Here is a 17,182-nt window from a genome sequence, read left to right on the forward strand (position 1 = left end):
ACCCCTTTAGCGAACCCCTTAAAAAATAAAAATAAAAAACGAAGCAAAAAATAATGATTTATTATCATACCACCGAACAAAAAGTGCAATAACGCGCGATCAAAAAGACGCATATAAATATCCATGGTACCGCTGAAAACGGCATCTTGTCCCGCAAAAAACGAGCCGCCATACAGCATCATCCGCAAAAAAATAAAAAAAGTTATAGCTCGCAGAATAAAGCGATACAAAAATAATTATTTTTTATATAAAATTGTTTTCATGGCAAAAAACTGACAAAACATAAAAAAACGACCTAAATGAGGTATCGCTGTAACCGTACTGACCCGAAGAATAAAAACGCGTTATCAATTTTACCGCACGCGGAACGGTGTAAACGCACCCCCCAAAAGAAATTCATGAAACACTGGTTTTTGTTCATTCTGCGCCCCAAAAATCGGAATAAAAAGCGATCAAAAAATGTCACGTGCCCGAAAATGGTACCAATAAAAACGTCAACTCGTCCCGCAAAAAATAAGACCTCACATGACTCGGTGGGTCAAAATACGGAAAAATTATAGCTCACAATATGTGGTGATGCAAAAACTATTTTTACAATAAAAAGCGTCTTTTAGCGTGCGACAGCCGCCAAACATAAAAACCGCCATAAATCGTAAATCAAACCCCCCGTTATCACCCCCTTAGTTAGGGAAAAATAATAAAACTAAAAGAAAATGTATTTATTTCCATTTTCCCGCTAGGGCTAGGGTTAGGGCTAGGGTTAGGGTTAGGGCTAGGGCTCAGATTAGGGTTAGGGGTGTGTCGAGGTTAGGGTTGGAGTTATAATTGGGGGTTTCCACTGTTTGGGCACATCAGGTGCTCTCCAAAGGCAACATGGCGTCTGATCTCAATTCCAGCCAATTCTGCGTTGAAAAAGTCAAATGGTGCTCCTTCCCTTCCAAGCTCTGCCATGTGCCCAAACAGTGTTTTACCCCCACATGTAGGGTATCAGCCTACTCGGGACAAATTACAAAACAACTTTTGGGGTCCAATTTCTCCTGTTACCCTTAGGAAAATAAAAAATTGGGGGCAAAAATATAATTTTGCGGAAAAAAATGTTTTTTTTATTTTCACGCCCAGGCGTTATAAACTTCTGTGAAGCACTTGGGGGTTCAAAGTGCTCGCCACACATCTAGATAAGCTCCGTGGGGGGTCTAGTTTCCAAAATGGGGTCACTTGTGGGGAGTTTCAATAGTTTAGGTACATCAGGGGCTCTCCAAACGCACATGACACCCGCATACCAATTCATCAAAGTCTGCATTCCAAAACGTCACTACTTCCCTTCCGAGCCCCGACGTGCCCATACAGTAGTTTTCTCCCACTTATGAGGTATCAGCGTACTCAGGACAAATTGGACAACAACTTTTGGGGTCCAATTTCTCCTGTTACCCTTGGGAAAATAAAAAAAATGGGGACTAAAAGATCATGTTTGTGGAAAAAATACGATTTTTTTATTTTCACGCCCGGACGTTATAAACTTCAGTGAAGCACTGGGGGGTTCAAAGTGCTCACCACACATCTAGATAAGTTCCTTGGGGGGTCTAGTTTCCAAAATGGTGTCATTTGTGGGGGGTTTCTACTGTTTTGGTACATCAGGGGCTTTCCTAACGCGACATGGTGTCCGATCTCAATTCCAGCCAAAAACGTCAAATGGCGCTGCTTCCCTTCCGAGCTCTGCCATACGCACAAATAGTGGTTTACCCCCACATGTGGGGTATCAGCGCACTCAGGACAAATTGCACAATATCTTTTAGGGTCCTGTTACTTTTGGAAAGATAAGAATTGAGGGTGAAAAGATCATTTTTGTGGAAAAAATATGATTTTTTAATTGTACCGCTGTACGTTATAAACGTCTGTGAAGCCCTTGTGGGTTAAAAGTTCTCACCACATATCTAGATAAGTTCCTTGGGGGGTCTAGTTTCCAAAATGGGGTCACTTGGGGGGGTTTCCACTGTTTAGGTACATCAGGGGCTCGCCAAACGTGACATGGCGTCCGACCTGAATTCCAGCCAATTTTTCATTGAAAAAGTCAAACGGCGCTCCTTCCATTCTGAGCTCTGCCATGCGCCGAAACAGTGGTTCCCCCCCACATATCAGGTATCAGCGTACTCAGGACAAATTGCACAATAACTTTTGCAGTCCAATTTCTCCTGTTACCCTTGGTAAAATAAAGAAAATTGAACCTGAAGTATTTTTTTTGTGAAAAAAAGTTAAATGTTCATTTTTTTTTTAATATTCAAAAAATTCCTGTGACGCACCTAAAGGGTTAATAAACTTTTTGAATGTGGTTTTAAGCACCTTAAGGGGTGCAGTTTTTAGAATGGTGTCACTTTTGGGTATTTTCTATCATATAGACCCCTCAAAGTGGCTTCAAATGTGAAGTGGTCCCTAAAAATAAAATGGTGTTGCAAAAATGAGAAATCGCTGGTCAATTTTTAACCCTTATAACTTCCTAACAAAAAAAAATTTTGGTTCCAAAATTGTGCTGATGTAAAGTAAACATGTGGGAAATGTTATGTATTAAGTTTTTTGTGTGCCGTATCGCTGTGATTTAAGGGCATAAAAAATTCAAAGTTGGAAAATAGCGAAATTTTCAAAATTTTCGCCAAATTTCCGTTTTTTTCACAAATAAAAGCAAGTTATTTGAATGCAATTTTACCACTAACATGAAGTACAATATGTCACGAGAAAACAATGTCAGAATCACCGGGATCCATGAAAGCGTTCCAGAGTTATGACCTCATAAAGGTACAGTGGTCAGAATTGTAAAAATTGGCCCGGGAGTTAACGTGCAAACCACCCTTGGTAGTGAAGGGGTTAAAGAATTTACAATAAATCTGCCTAGCTTTGTGCAGTTTAAGCCCCCGTTACACACTGCGATATCGCTAGCAATATCGCTGTAAAGTCACCGATTTTGTGACGTTGCAGCGATATTGCTAGCGATATCGCTGCATGTGATACTTACCTCCGACCGGCTCCCCTGCTGGTTATCGCTGATCACGCGAGAAGCTCCTGGACCATTCCTCGTCGGCCACTTCCTGCGGCGCTTCCTGCTGTGACGACGAGCGACGCGTGGAGCCAGGCGGGAGGACGTCAGGATGACCTCGTCTGACAGGTAAGTAGCGATCCCAGTCCCCTGCGATGTCGCTGGTGAGATCTGCCTGTGTGGCAGCTCACTAGCGACCACTTAGCGATGTACCAGCGATCCTGACCGCGTCATATCGCTGATCGGGATCACTGGTGCATCGCTAGGTGTAACGGTACCCTTACAGCTGGTTTTGAATCTATTTCAGGCTTTTTCCAGCAGATGATTTAAATCTGTTTCCATATATCAATTGCCCTTCCTGCAGTGGATAACAATGTTTGTTCCCAATGTTGCTTTGGAGACCGACCACTGCTAATAGCTAACTAAACATGTGCAGTTTTTAAAAACTATTTCAATGAGCTTATACACTTCACTTTGCAGATGGCCTAGCTCCCTAGAGCGTGCCGCTGCCTCCTAATCCTGCACAGCTTGTGCACAGAGCTTATTACAAGCTAGACAGCAGAAGTGGCTGGTCTCCTAGGCAACAAGATGGAATCAAAAGAAAAGTTAATATCTCAAGAATGTCTGCAATTTTAATAAGCAGTAAGTAGAAGAAGCACTATCCATCTATGAAGAGAAGTTCTAAAAATTGATTGCTTCAGGAAAATTAGAAGATCAGTCATACTGTGAGCAATAGAATAGTGCATATGTTTTGATTTTAAAGGATTTATGGAAATATCTCTTTAGGAAATAGCTTGCCGATTGCTGGTACCTCCCAGATCGTGAAAACCAGCGCTTTAAAAAGCTCCTTGCAAATGAAACTGTGGTCGATCACGTGCATTTGCACTCCATTCATTCTTATGGGAGTGCTGAAGAACAACTGAGCGCAACGCTCGGCTATGTTCGGTGGGCCTATAAAGAATGATTGGAGCTGCAGAGCACATGTTCTACCACCATCAGCGATCGGGAACTTGGAATGGAGATCTCTTTGAAACATGAGTGTACCTCCCCTTAAGGCTGTATTCACTTGCAGCAGTTGAAATGCAGTGAAAATCGCATCTGAACAAAAAAAGCTAACAAAATTTGCCAACATTTTGCATTTTTGTAATTACGGTTTCACATATTTCACTTGTATCAAACTCAAGGCGAATTGAGAATATGTTTTTCATTGCACCTCAACCATGCATTTGAAAAGTGGTAGAGTTAAAATGCCAAACATGGCAGACTAGTATAGCTGCTCTTGGTCTCATTGACTATAATACAACAAAGTTTTAAGGAAGTGTCAGGAAAATTAATATGCCCTAATCCGTCCTAAAATGTATGTAATGTAGTGCAATTGTATTAAAATACTTACCGATCACGATCTTCTTCAGTTTCCAGAGTCTCTCCTGGCCCATGTAACCTGAAATCTGATAAACAGCTCCAACAGAGGTTACTGTTTGGACTAGAGGTCATTTATGATACGTCTATTAAGCCTTTCTCTGAATCTTGTAGCCTTCACAATGGGGAAGCAGCCACCACTCCACAGAGTCAATACAGTGTGAATCGGTAAAGTTGGAGAGGAGTCATGTGGGCCAGAAGAGGATCAAGTGAGCATTGAAAACCAGGGAAGAAGGTGATTGGTAAGTATTTACATATGCTTAAACGTCATTACATACTTTTTAGTGTGAATTAGGTAACAAAAATTCTGCAGAAACTGTTATACCTTTTTCCTTGACACAACGCGTTGTTTAAAAAGAGCAGTGCAGTCTAAATATCAAGTGATAATTCCCAAGGGGCTGGCTTTACATGTGAGTGTTGATGCAAACTGAAAATAACATGTTAAAATAGGTAAAAGATGTATACTTGACGGGGTTGTCCAGTGAAAACAAGTTATCAACCATCTGCCTGATAGGTGACCGCTTAGGGATTGGTTGGGGTTTGCCCACTGGGACCTACAGCTATAGAACGGGGAAGTTTTATGCCCGATGAGCTCTTTTATTGTGGTTAGAGAAGAGGGAAAGTGCCCACTGCAGACTGTAGCACCATTCATTTTCTATGGGACAGCCAGAAAAAGCAAAGCACATCACTTAACAGCCCCCTAGGGAATGAATGGATCAACATTCGAGTATGTGAACTGCCGCTCTATACTAATGGGGATAAAAGTGTCCTGCACTCCTGATCAGTCCCAGAGGTCAGATCCCCACCGATCAATAAGTTCTCATTCATCCATTGTATAGGTTATAAAAGGGCTGTCTGGTGAACACAAGTTAAGTTGTACTTTTCAGTTTTGGTCAACAAACCCTAGTGCCTTTCCTCCTACCTGCCCTGCCCTCCTGCCCCAAAACCAACTTCTCCACCATTACAGAAGATCGACTCTCCACTCTACTCTCAAGATCACATCTCACTAACTGTGCACTTGACCCGATCCCATCCCACTTCATCCCAAACCTCACCGCAGTCTTCATGCCAAACCTAACCCATCTCTTCAACCTATCACTAACAACTGGTATTTTCCCCTCTAGCTTTAAACATGCCTTAATCACACCTATCCTCAAAAAGCCCTCTCTTGACCCATCCTCTGTATCTAGCTATCGCCCTATATCACTTCTCTCCTATGCCTCAAAACTACTGCAATAACACATCCATCTTGAACTATCCTCCCACCTCTCTTCTTGCTCCCTCCTTGACCACTTGCATTCCATCTTCCGACCACACCACTCCACTGAAACTGCCCTAACTAAGGTCACCAACGACCTACTAGCCGCCAAGGCCAAGCGACACTACACTGTCCTCCTCCTCCTGGACCTCTCCTCTGCCTTTGACACAGTGGACCATTCCCTATTACTACAGACCCTCTCATCTCTTGGTATCACAGACTTGGCCCTATCTTGGATTGCGTCATACCTAGCAGACCGGACATTCAGCGTCTCCCATTCGCACACCACCTCCTCACCGCGTCCCCTATCCGTCGGAGTCCCGCAAGGTTCAGTCCTATGGCCCCTGCTCTTCTCCGTTAACACCTTCGGCCTCGGAGAGCTCATAGAATCTCATGGCTTTCAGTATCATCTCTATTCTGATGACACACAGATCTACATCTCTGGACCAGATATCACCTCCCTACTAAACAGAATCCCTCAATGTCTGCCTGCTATTTCATCCTTCTTCTCCGCTAAATTTCTAAAACTTAATATGGACAAAACAGAATTAATCATCTTTCGCCCATCTCACATGATTCCCCCCAACGGACCTATCCATTAAACGGCTGCCCACTTTCTCCAGTCCCACAAGCTCGCTGCCTCGGGGTTATCCTTGACACTCTCTTCAAACCACATATCCAAGCCCTTTCTGCTTCCTGCCGACTTCAACTCAAAAATATTTCACGGATCCATACATTCCTCAACCAAGAATCTGCAAAAACCCTAGTCCATGCCCTCATCTCCCGCCTTGACTACTGCAACCACCTGCTCTGTGGCCTCCCCTCTAACATTCTCGCACCCCTCCAATCTATTCTTAACTCTGCTGCCCGACTAATCCACATGTCCCCCCGCTATTCCCCGGCCTCTCCCCTCTGTCAATCCCTGCACTGGCTCCCCATTACCAAAAGACTCCAGTTCAAAACCCTAACCATGACATACAAAGCCATCCACAACCTGAGTCCTCCGTACATCTGTGACCTAGTCTCCTGGTACTTACCTGGACGAAACCTCCGATCCTCACAAGATCTCCTTCTGTACTCCCCTCTTATCTCCTCTTCCCACAGTCGCATACAAGATTTCTCCCGCGCATCCCCTCTACTCTGGAACTCTCTACCACAACATATCAGACTCTCGCCTACCATGGAAACCTTCAAAAAGAACTTGAAGACCTACCTCTTCCAACAAGCCTACAACTTGCAGTAACCACCGATCCACCAAACTGCTGCACGACCAGCTCTACCCTCGCCTACTGTATCTTCACCCATCCCGTTGTAGATTGTGAGCCCTCGCGGGCAGGGTCCTCTCTCATCCTGTACCAGTCGTGACTTGTATTGTTTAAGATTACTGTACTTGTATGTATTATGTATACCCCTCCTCACATGTAAAGCGCCATGGAATAAATGGCGCTATATTAATAAATAATAATAATAAAAGTACATTGATTATAACACAAAGGTCGGAAGTTCCAACATTTATTGCTACTAGAGAATAAAACAGGCCAACTTAAGAATGTCAAATTACACATCACCTTTCTGGTCCAATATTTGCAAACTGTGGACTGTAAGGTATCTTAGGTTTCAAGATTATTTCTATTTAAAAAATCAAGTAAAACTAGTTGTACTCAAATAAATATTATAAATGCAAAATAAAATTAATATAGTCTAGATCACTGAATATTTTCTAACATTGTGATAAGTGAGTGCACTAAGAAAATGATTACGTTTTACCACAATAGTTACAATAAAGTAAGAACACCCCAAACTGCATCAGTGCCCTCTGGATCTTATATTGCACATGTCTATTTGTTGATGGACAGTCTCAAAGACTCCTTTATGAGAAAGTTGTGGAACAGGTGGACCTTCTTGGACAACCGAGAGTTATGTGCTTTCTTACATTGAAATTAGCACCTACACAAAAAGCATGCTTATGGCGTGATCTTCAGCTCTGCAGGAGACCCTTTATCATCCAGATGAGGTGCTGACAGATGTACATCTTTAACCACTTTCCCAAGATAGAATCATATGCTTGTACTTCATTACGGTTGACCTGTCATTAGACAGCTGCTGTTTTCTGTTATAAGTAATAGAAAATATAAAGATAACCTAGAAATGAGAGAGACAGAGTTTACCTACACGGATATAATAAACCCTCAGGGAAGAGGAGAGAATTGTACTGCCGATACTGTAGGCTTAGCTCACAGAGGATTGTCTACCCAGATACATATCTAACTCTCAGCTTCTATAAATAATAGGCTCTATATAGGTTTTTGATCTCTGGACATAAATATTTCACTGATACCAAACACTTATCTTGGAAATGGTGAGGAACTGAAAAGTTACTGTACTGGAAAAAAAATCAAATTAACAAAACACTAGAAAACGTTTTTTTCTTAATTGCTGTATGATAATGGACAACCCTTCTATGAGCAAAATGCAAAATAAAATTAATATAGTCTAGATCACTGAATATTTTCTAACATTGTGATAAGTGAGTGCACTAAGAAAATGATTACATTTTACCACAATAGGTACAATAAAGTAAGAACACCCCAAACTGCATCAGTGCCCTCTGGATCTTATATTGCACATGTCTATTTGTTGATGGACAGTCTCAAAGACTCCTTTATGAGAAAGTTGTGGAACAGGTGGACCTTCTTGGACAACCGAGAGTTATGTGCTTTCTTACATTGAAATTAGCACCTACACAAAAAGCATGCTTATGGCGTGATCTTCAGCTCTGCAGGAGACCCTTTATCATCCAGATGAGGTGCTGACAGATGTACATCTTTAACCACTTTCCCAAGATAGAATTTTTTCTTAATTGCGGTATGATAATGGACAACCCTTCTTCTATGAGAGCCGCTATGCCAATCAGCTGATTGATCTAGATCCAGCTCCTGAACCAGTTCCACAATAATCAGATGTTAAATCTCGTGACTCCCACATTAAAGGGTTATCTGTAAAATGTCCTCAAGCTGGTCATTTTCCAACAAATGCCACTAGATTGAAATAGTAATATTATGTACAGCTATTCAAACGAATACGGTAGCTATGCATCTCCTAGAATAAGTCACTGCTTGTTAGGGGTCCTCAGCTCTGGTTTATAAGGGGAGCTTTGCAAGAAACCTTTGTTTTTGTCATTTAAAGGGAATCTGTCACCAGGTTTTTTCTACCTCATCTGAGAGCAGCGTTATGAATGAAAACAGACCCTGATCTGGCAGTGATAATGTCCTAGTGATTAAACCATCATTGTAAGTAAAGAACAGCACACAGCCTAATAAATGACATCAATGAATTCACCCTCTATTGCCTGCTGTCTTCAGATTACATAGCAAAAATCTTCTGACAGATCCCCTTTAAATATCTGCTTATTCTGTGATTTATAGTCATATGGGTGGTCCAATCAGTGACTGGCAGGCTTCCCTGTGTATGTGCATAATGAGATAGCAGTCATTTGGTAGGGCTGCTCATTGCAAAAGTTTGAATGACAAATACACAAGTTGTACTTAATCTTTTTCCAAAAACTAAAGATTAATCTGCTTAGCGCTTCAAGCTCTATAACATGGTGCCTGCAGACTAGACTGCATTTTCAATGTTAAAGCACCACTCCAGCATTTTTTTTTATTTTAGGGCTGGAGAGGTGGCACTAATGTAAGTTTCCTAACCCTAGTATTATACTTACCAGACACTGTCTTCAGCTTTTCCTGGTGCTGCTTCAGTCCCGATCCGCCATTTTGTGACTGCTACTTCAAGTGGCCAGAAGTCAGAGGAAACGGTCACAAGCTCTCAGTGTAAGTCTATGAGACCCACGTTCTGCCCTCATTCTGGCTTTCATAGACTTACATTGAGTTGTGACTTCTGGATCGCCCGGCAAACACTGGAGCGACTCGGTGGGTCACAAACCGATAAAAGATGAAGACGGCAGTTTGTAAGTATGAGACCAAGTTTAGGGAACTTAGATTAGTGCCACCACTCCAGCGCTGCAACAACAACAACAAAAAAAAAAAAAAACTGGAGGGCAGCTTTAAAGATTCTCATTAAAGAGATTGATGAAATATCCTTAGGATAGGTTATCAATGTCTGATCGGTCAGGTTCGACTCAAGGCACCCACGCCTATCAGCTATTCTCAGTGGCCATGGCGGCCACTGCTCAATCGCAGACCTACTCAGACTTCTGATAGTGGTGATTTCAATAGGAGGCGGATGTGCAGTACCCTGCTTCGGTCACTACCAAAAGACGAAGCCGCTCCACAAATGAGCATGTCAGGACTCAATATTTTTTGATTACCTTTTGAGCATTCCTGCCCTCTTTCAAGGTGGTGATTTTTGCCTCATGTGCCCTTGTCTTCCTGCCTTATAACCCCACCCTAGCCTCTAGTCAGCGCTAGACTATTCTGCCTGTGTCCTGCTCCTGGTGGCTTCCTGGTTTTCTACCTGCTCCTGCAAACCTGTGTGGATATTCTGTTTCTCCGCTCTCAAGAGTTTCTGCTACATACACCGGTTTCCAATATGTGAATCCTCTCCTAGACTGAAGTCTATATCTCAATGGAGGGGTTTGACTGTATTTGAGTTGGCTATTCTAGGTAAGCACCTGTACAGACCTGTTCAAACCTGTTTTTCAGACCTGGAAAACAGGGAAAATAAAGGAAAATAAAGCAAGAGCTTGTATATGACTTCATTCCAGAGCATGCACTTCTATAATCCATGTCATCACACAGACGAGGTTAATAATGTATCGGTCAGTTTTTTGATATTTGTATTAGCCTTCTGACTGAGCACTCCGCCCCTTAGCCTCAAGCATTTTTAATTGCAACGGGATAATACCCCATTGAGATATAGACTTCAGTCTAGGAGAGGATTCACATTAGTTTCCCAGAAGAAATGAAGACTAAGGCTATGTGCACACGCTGCGGATTCACCCGCGGATTTATCTCTGCAGATCCGCAGGTAAAAGTGGAGGTAAAATGACCTGCGGTTTTACCTGCGGATTGGCCAGCGGTTTTCCCCTGCGGTTTGACACCTGGACAATGGAATAGGTGGCAAACCGCAGTGGAATGTCAATTCTTTCTGCGGATTCAAAACCACAGCTTTTCCGGAGTTGAAAAACCGCAGCATGTGCACAGCAGATTGTAAATCCCATAGACTTACATTGCACTGTACACTGTCTGCAGAACTGCTGCGGATCCGCAGAGGCCAAATCCGCAGCAGAATCCGCAGCGTGTGCACATACTGTAGCCTAAGAGAGGATTGGCATTAGGTCCTGGCAAACGAGAATCGCCTTAACGTGGCTGCCAGGTACACCTGAATTGGCCAAGTTATGTGCTAAGTATTCTCAATTTTTCATATTTCTAGTGCAGCAATGCAATTCAATTTACATATTTCACGTTTGCATGCTATAGCGCTACAGAGAGCTGCCATATTTGTTTGAACACAATACAGAAAGGGCATATAGCACTACAGCATATTGTGAACTCGTCCATCAGACAAAATACCTCCCAGCGAAAACTGAGCAGTCAGTCTCATGTAGACGTGAAGATAGCAGCAGAAACATGCTTTTCTGTGTAGTAGGAGGAAGGAGGGGTGACAGATGAGAAGGGAGAATCCTTTGGAGCAGTGAATGCCTAAATTCTGCTGCTTTATTCCTGGAACTTGTACTTTGTGGACATTACCGGTTCACAATGACTTTTGTATGTATGATTGACTATTCTATACCATATACTTTTGCAGAGAAACAAATTCCAAAAAATTACATTAAAAAGGATTAAAAGGATTCTTGTAATATTCCTAGCAAATTGTTATAACTCCTATATTACCTACCATATGTGGACAGTTGAGCAGAGAATTCGGTGGTCATTTGTGGTCTTCAACATAAAAAATAATTTCTAGACGCTTTTAAGCACAAAGGTTTTTGGTACAATTATTTTTTTAGGCAAAATTGGCTGCTATGGTGAAACTTGTACTGATGGTGATCAGTTGGACATCCACGTACATTAACTACTAGTGACGCTACCAGAGTATGTTCGCGTGCTAACAGAGTATCTTCAGCGTGTTCAAAAACTATGTTTGAATCCCCGTGCCTGCATGTCTCATGGCTGTTAGACAGTCGCAACACATGCAGTGATTTGCCTAACAAACACGCAATCCCTGCATGTGTCTAACAGCCGCAAGTCATGCAGCCGCAGGGACTTGAACATAGTTTTCGAGCACACGGAGGTCACTCAGTTAGCACATGAGCACGCTCGGGTAACGCATTATCAGAACACGTTCGCTCATCACTAGAAACTACTTTTGGGACCATAGATGAGCTATGAGAACCCATTTTGGAGAACCCAAGGTATACCTTATAAATCTTGCAGTATTTGTTACAAGATTTCAGGATGACACAGATTTCAGGATGACACATTGCACAAATATAAAGTCCTATCTATAGCAAAAAGATGTTCTGGTTGAAAACAGAAGTGCTGCAGTGCCTTTACTTTAGTAGATATATCTTTTTTGACGTACACACTACTTGGTGCATTTCTCAATGACCGGATATATCATTGTATATGGCTCCAAGTCGCACGTGTGATTAGACAGTATCCTCACCCACCCCTGTAGACTGTGAGCCCTTGCGGACAGGGTCCCCTCTCCTTATGTACTTGTGTGTCCCTTGTCTTACACATGTTTATTATACTTGTCTATATTTCCCCTTTTCACATGTAAAGCGCCATGGAATAAATGGCGCTATATAAATGCATAATAATAATAATTTTCTCACATTTTTTACACAAGATAGCACACTGCCAAGATGAGTGGCCAGCGATGCACTTAGCCCATGCTTGCCAGCATGACACTAGTAACTAGCACATACTGCTCATTTAATTGTCAGCTCTCCAGATCTCTGATGTTTAGTAGATTTGCATTCGGAACTAAGACTGCTCTGGATTCTCAATTACTTAAGCATAAAGGAAGCTGCTGTCTTCCTCTACAGAACAGTTCAGCGGACTGAAGTGCTTTGGTTTAAAGACATTTTCATCTGACATTCCCCAGGATCTCTGGTGAGAGTCCCTCAAAAGCCTATGAAACAGGCGTGGTTTAGTAGAGCTCTCCTATGGCAGGAGAGGGGAGGTCCTGCCAGGCTGTCCACATGTCATCTGCTTGCTGTTTGAGACTAAGTATTTCAGGCTCCAAATCTCTCACCCACAAGCAACACTGCTTGGATTTGGAAATACCAAGGCCTCTCTTATTCGCACATTTTCTATAACCGAAAGCCTGAATTTATTAGCTTTGAGATATATGAATATATATATTTTTTAGATTTTAAAATTTTTAATACACAAAAATGATCATGTGGCTTTCTGCGATCACCATGCTGCTGCTGGTCTTTAGGAGCTTTGACGGGAGTCTAGCAACAAATCGGAAAAATGCAGAAAGTCCAGGAAAAAAGCAATATCAGGTGCAGCATGGAGCTTGCAGCTATACCTTTCTTCTGCCGGAGGTGGACAGCTGCCGCTCTGCTCCGGCCAGTCCCTATGTGTCCAATTCTGTACAAAGGGATGCTCCATTGGACTATGATGATTCTGTGCAGAGATTACAGCTTTTGGAGAACATCATGGAGAATAACACACAGTGGCTCCTAAAGGTGAGTAAGAGTGCTACAAAATGTCACCCATGTGAGCGCTTTTTTCATATCTATAGAACCAAGCAAAATGCAGATGTATCAGAACTGAATTTATCATCTAATATTTAGCATAAGTGTGCATCATTAATCAGAAGCTTTACTATGCAGAACAAGGAGAACAGCTCATATCACTAAAGCAAACGCAGCTAAATTGTGTCCTCATTATAGCAGCTAACCAAACGTTATCCATGTCAGGGCCACCAGACTTGTAGGATAGGATTCTGAAGAAGAGCAGACATGGATGTAAAAGATATTAGTGACTGTCATGGCTGTCTGTAAAATCTATGTAATCATTGTACTAGATCTGACCAATTTCTGTCCAATCAGACCAACAGCAATTTAAATTGGTGTGTGTAAAAGGCCAATTGATCAGACTGAAATCTGTCTCATCTGCCAGAAAACGGACATGCTTAAAATCCTGATTGTAGAGTTCAATGGCATCTATAGGATGACGCCACTATAGGAATAGAAACGGTTTAATTGTAGGACATTTGTAACAGATGAAGAAGAGGGCTGGTTCTATCCTTACAAAATATTTGTGGGTGTAAATTCCCTATTTGGACCAATTTCACCATCCATCACAGGTGAGAAACCTATTAAAGGGCTATTCCATGGGATAATGAATAACTTACTGATGGCTGAGGATCCATCCACTGGGGCTCATAGTCAATGAATGGACAGGAGGTCGAGCATGCGCACAGCACCTCCGCTCTATGCAAGAAGGTGCCCTGCGGAGACTGTCCTTGGGACTCACAGCCTAATGTCCGATATTGTTTGGTTCTCTCAGCATTATAACGTGCTGCTGAATATATTGGTGCTACATAATAAAATATTTTGATTATGCTCTAGATTAGGAGAAAACTTCACATTTTTGGGTATAACCCTTTAAGTACAGGGCAATTACAGCGGGTACAGAGGCAAGCTGTAAATGTTGGAACTGTGTGGAAATGAGGAATTATTGGTGCCTGTAGATCATGTATATAATATATTGGTGACACTGTGTAAGAGGTGGATTGTACAGGTCATATTCAGGATCTCAGACTTTATTATTAGACTGGTCCATGATTCTAAGAGGGATGGAACATATATATTTAATGAGTCATGCAAGAAAAAGCAGAATTGTTTTCATATTTCAATTACTGCAAGTATAATATATACAGTACTTGTATACTAATCAAGTATGCCGTATACTATAGATAACACTAAACAAATCAATATCTATATATTACAGATTGCCAGATAGTAGTCACCACTTCTATTAGATACCATCAGAAAGCAGGAAATAAAGCTCTGCTTTGGGGACCTAGTAAGGAATTGTAATCTAAGCAATTTTCTGATTTGCTTACTTTACAATAGAAAGGAATTCCAACTGATGACTGAAGTAACTGAAGTTGTGAATGGACATCAGAGCTTCTGCCTCAATCCCCATAATTTCCATAATGTGTAGATGGATTACAGGAGTGACGGACATAGCAGGACTTGTATTCTGTTGATGGTGTCTGCTGGAGGACTAGGATTTCTACTGTGGCCTGGTGGGGAAACAATTCAGATAAGAGTATAATACTAGGGAAATGCCTGTTGTGAAATTCCCTGATATATTACAGATGTAGCAGAGCTTAGCTTGCCATTTGGCACTGGACACTACGATACGTCGCTTTCCACAGTGCCTACTATCATACTCATATTAATGAGCACGGGCAAGTTGCCAAACGGGTCAATGACACATTTTGCTCCATCTGCATTCATAATAGTCTGACTTTAAGGGATTCTGTTAGCTAGTGGTATGGGACATCTATAAGTAGAGGTACCATGTGGTCATGGCTGCAAACAATGCACAGGTGCCATGGGTGCGACTAATGATTCCCTAAGCCAATCAATCTGGAAAGAGCCATAACTAGTGCCTCAATGAGCTACATTATAGAGCATCCTTTAGATGCTCTTTATTAAAGGGGTCTGAGGACTGATTCTATATCAATCCAGTGGCTAGCGATACGCCTGCATAACTAAAATACTAAAGAAAATGGAGCACATGGCCACTCACACAGGTAAGCCACATAACACAGCTGCTATCCTTCTGCCATGGAGGTTTTACCTTAGTGCAGACCATGATGCCGAACAAGTCCCTTGTGAAGTCACCCTTTTCCATGTCTCATACTGATTAGAAAGAAAAATACAGTTTGTACAGTACTAAGAGTGCAAGATAATAAATCATGTTTATGATTGTCACATGAGGGTCATGTAAATGGAGGCATGGAGCAGGGTTCACTGAAGGTCCACAGAAGAAATATTCTCATGGTGAAAGCAAAACCGTTCTCCAGAGCAGAGCTCCACAATCTGCTTGCTTATAAAATAGTTTAGTAGTTTTAGGGTCAGTTTCTGTTTCTTACTTAACTACCCTAAACATTCAAGAACAAGACATTTGTTTTCAATGGGTGGCTCCTGGTGGTGCGCACTCTCCAGCCCTTGGTGGTGCGTACCCACTGGCTCCAGGTGGTGAACACCCTCTTGTGTGTGGACAATATCAGGACTATTACAGGATGTCTTCTGTGGTTCATATTTACAGCATACCCATAGCTTAAAGTAGGGGTTCTGCAGACCCCCAATTTGTAATGAAGTGGTGGTTTACAGTTACCTCATAAAAGGTAATGGCTCACATATGTGCTCCCATGTGTCTGCCTTGGGCAAGGGGCACACAGGACATTAATGCAAACATTGACAATCAAAGGGTAACAGTACCTATATAATGCTAGTTTCACCAAAAGGTAAACCTACAAAATCTTATATGAAGACAAAACGTTCTCTGTCCTTCAGCAACATAATACTGACCCATTTATAATTCTAATGCTGCATACCTGCCACCAATACTTTGGTAAGGTTCACTACTCAAAAAATAAAGGGAACACTTAAACAACACAATGCAACTACTGGTCAATCACACTTTTGTGAAATCAACCTGTCCAGTTATGAAGCAACAAACACCGATAATGAATTCTTTTCTCCTACTGTTGGGCAACGGCAACAGACAACAGGTAGAAATGATAGGCAATTATCAAGACAACCCCTATAAAGGAGTGGTTATACAGGTGTTGACCACAGACCATTTCTCTGTTCTTATCCTTTTTGGCTGTTGTTTTGGTCACTTTTTCATTTTGTCATTGCTCTCACCAGTAGAGGTACAATAGTATGAGACGGTGTCTACAACCCATAGAAGTTCCTCAGGTAGTGCAGCTCATTCAGAATGGCAGATCAATGGGAGCTGTAACAAGAAGGGTAGGTGCGTGTTAGCACAGTATCCAGAGCATGGAGCAAATACAGTACCAGGAGACAGGCCAGTACACCAGGAGACATGGAGGGAGCCGTAGGAGGGCAACAACCCAGCAGCAGGACCGCTACCTCCTTTGTGCAAGGAAGAACAGTAGGCTACTAACATCAATGTGTCTACTCAAACTGTAATAAACAGACTCCTTAAGGGTAGTATGAGGGTCCGACATCTACAAATGGGTGTTGTGATTATAGCGATTGGCATTTGCCAGAGAACAACAAGATTGGCAGATGCAACATTGGCGCCCTGTGCTATACACGGATGAGAGCAGGTTCACTCTGAGCATGTGACAAACGTGACAAACTGGGGACACCGTGGAGAACGTTCTTGCTGCCTGCACATTACCAATTTGGCAGTGGGTCAGTAATAGTGTGGGGAGGCATTCTTTGGATGCCCTGACTAGATCCTCAGACCCATTATGAGAACATATGAAGGTACAGTGGGCAATGGGTAGCT

General features: G+C 42.2%; 2 protein-coding genes across 4 annotated transcripts in view; one reads left to right on the forward strand and one right to left on the reverse strand.

Moving 5' to 3' along the window:
* The window catches only part of MCPH1 (microcephalin 1), a 461,844-nt gene that overhangs the window by 187,995 nt on the left and 256,667 nt on the right, over nt 1-17,182 (reverse strand). Inside the window, exon 13 of one of the 3 annotated variants that reach the window (XM_073589175.1) lies at nt 7,201-7,844. The exons of the other annotated variants lie outside the window; for them this stretch is intronic. Within the exon in view, the coding sequence (XP_073445276.1) occupies nt 7,737-7,844 (108 nt within the window). The 3' untranslated portion in view covers nt 7,201-7,736. Of the gene's footprint in view, nt 1-7,200; nt 7,845-17,182 lie in introns of those variants that run through there. 3 annotated transcript variants of the gene reach the window in all.
* Nucleotides 12,919-17,182, forward strand: part of ANGPT2 (angiopoietin 2) — a 58,294-nt gene continuing 54,030 nt past the window's right edge. Inside the window, exon 1 of the mRNA XM_073589177.1 lies at nt 12,919-13,365. Coding sequence (XP_073445278.1) covers nt 13,066-13,365 — 300 coding nt within the window. The 5' untranslated portion in view covers nt 12,919-13,065. The remainder of the gene's footprint in view (nt 13,366-17,182) is intronic.

The sequence above is a fragment of the Dendrobates tinctorius genome, unplaced genomic scaffold, assembly GCF_039654945.1.
Source record: "Dendrobates tinctorius isolate UK_male_01 unplaced genomic scaffold, ASM3965494v1 ptg000107l, whole genome shotgun sequence".
Classification (NCBI taxonomy): Eukaryota; Metazoa; Chordata; class Amphibia; order Anura; family Dendrobatidae; genus Dendrobates; species Dendrobates tinctorius.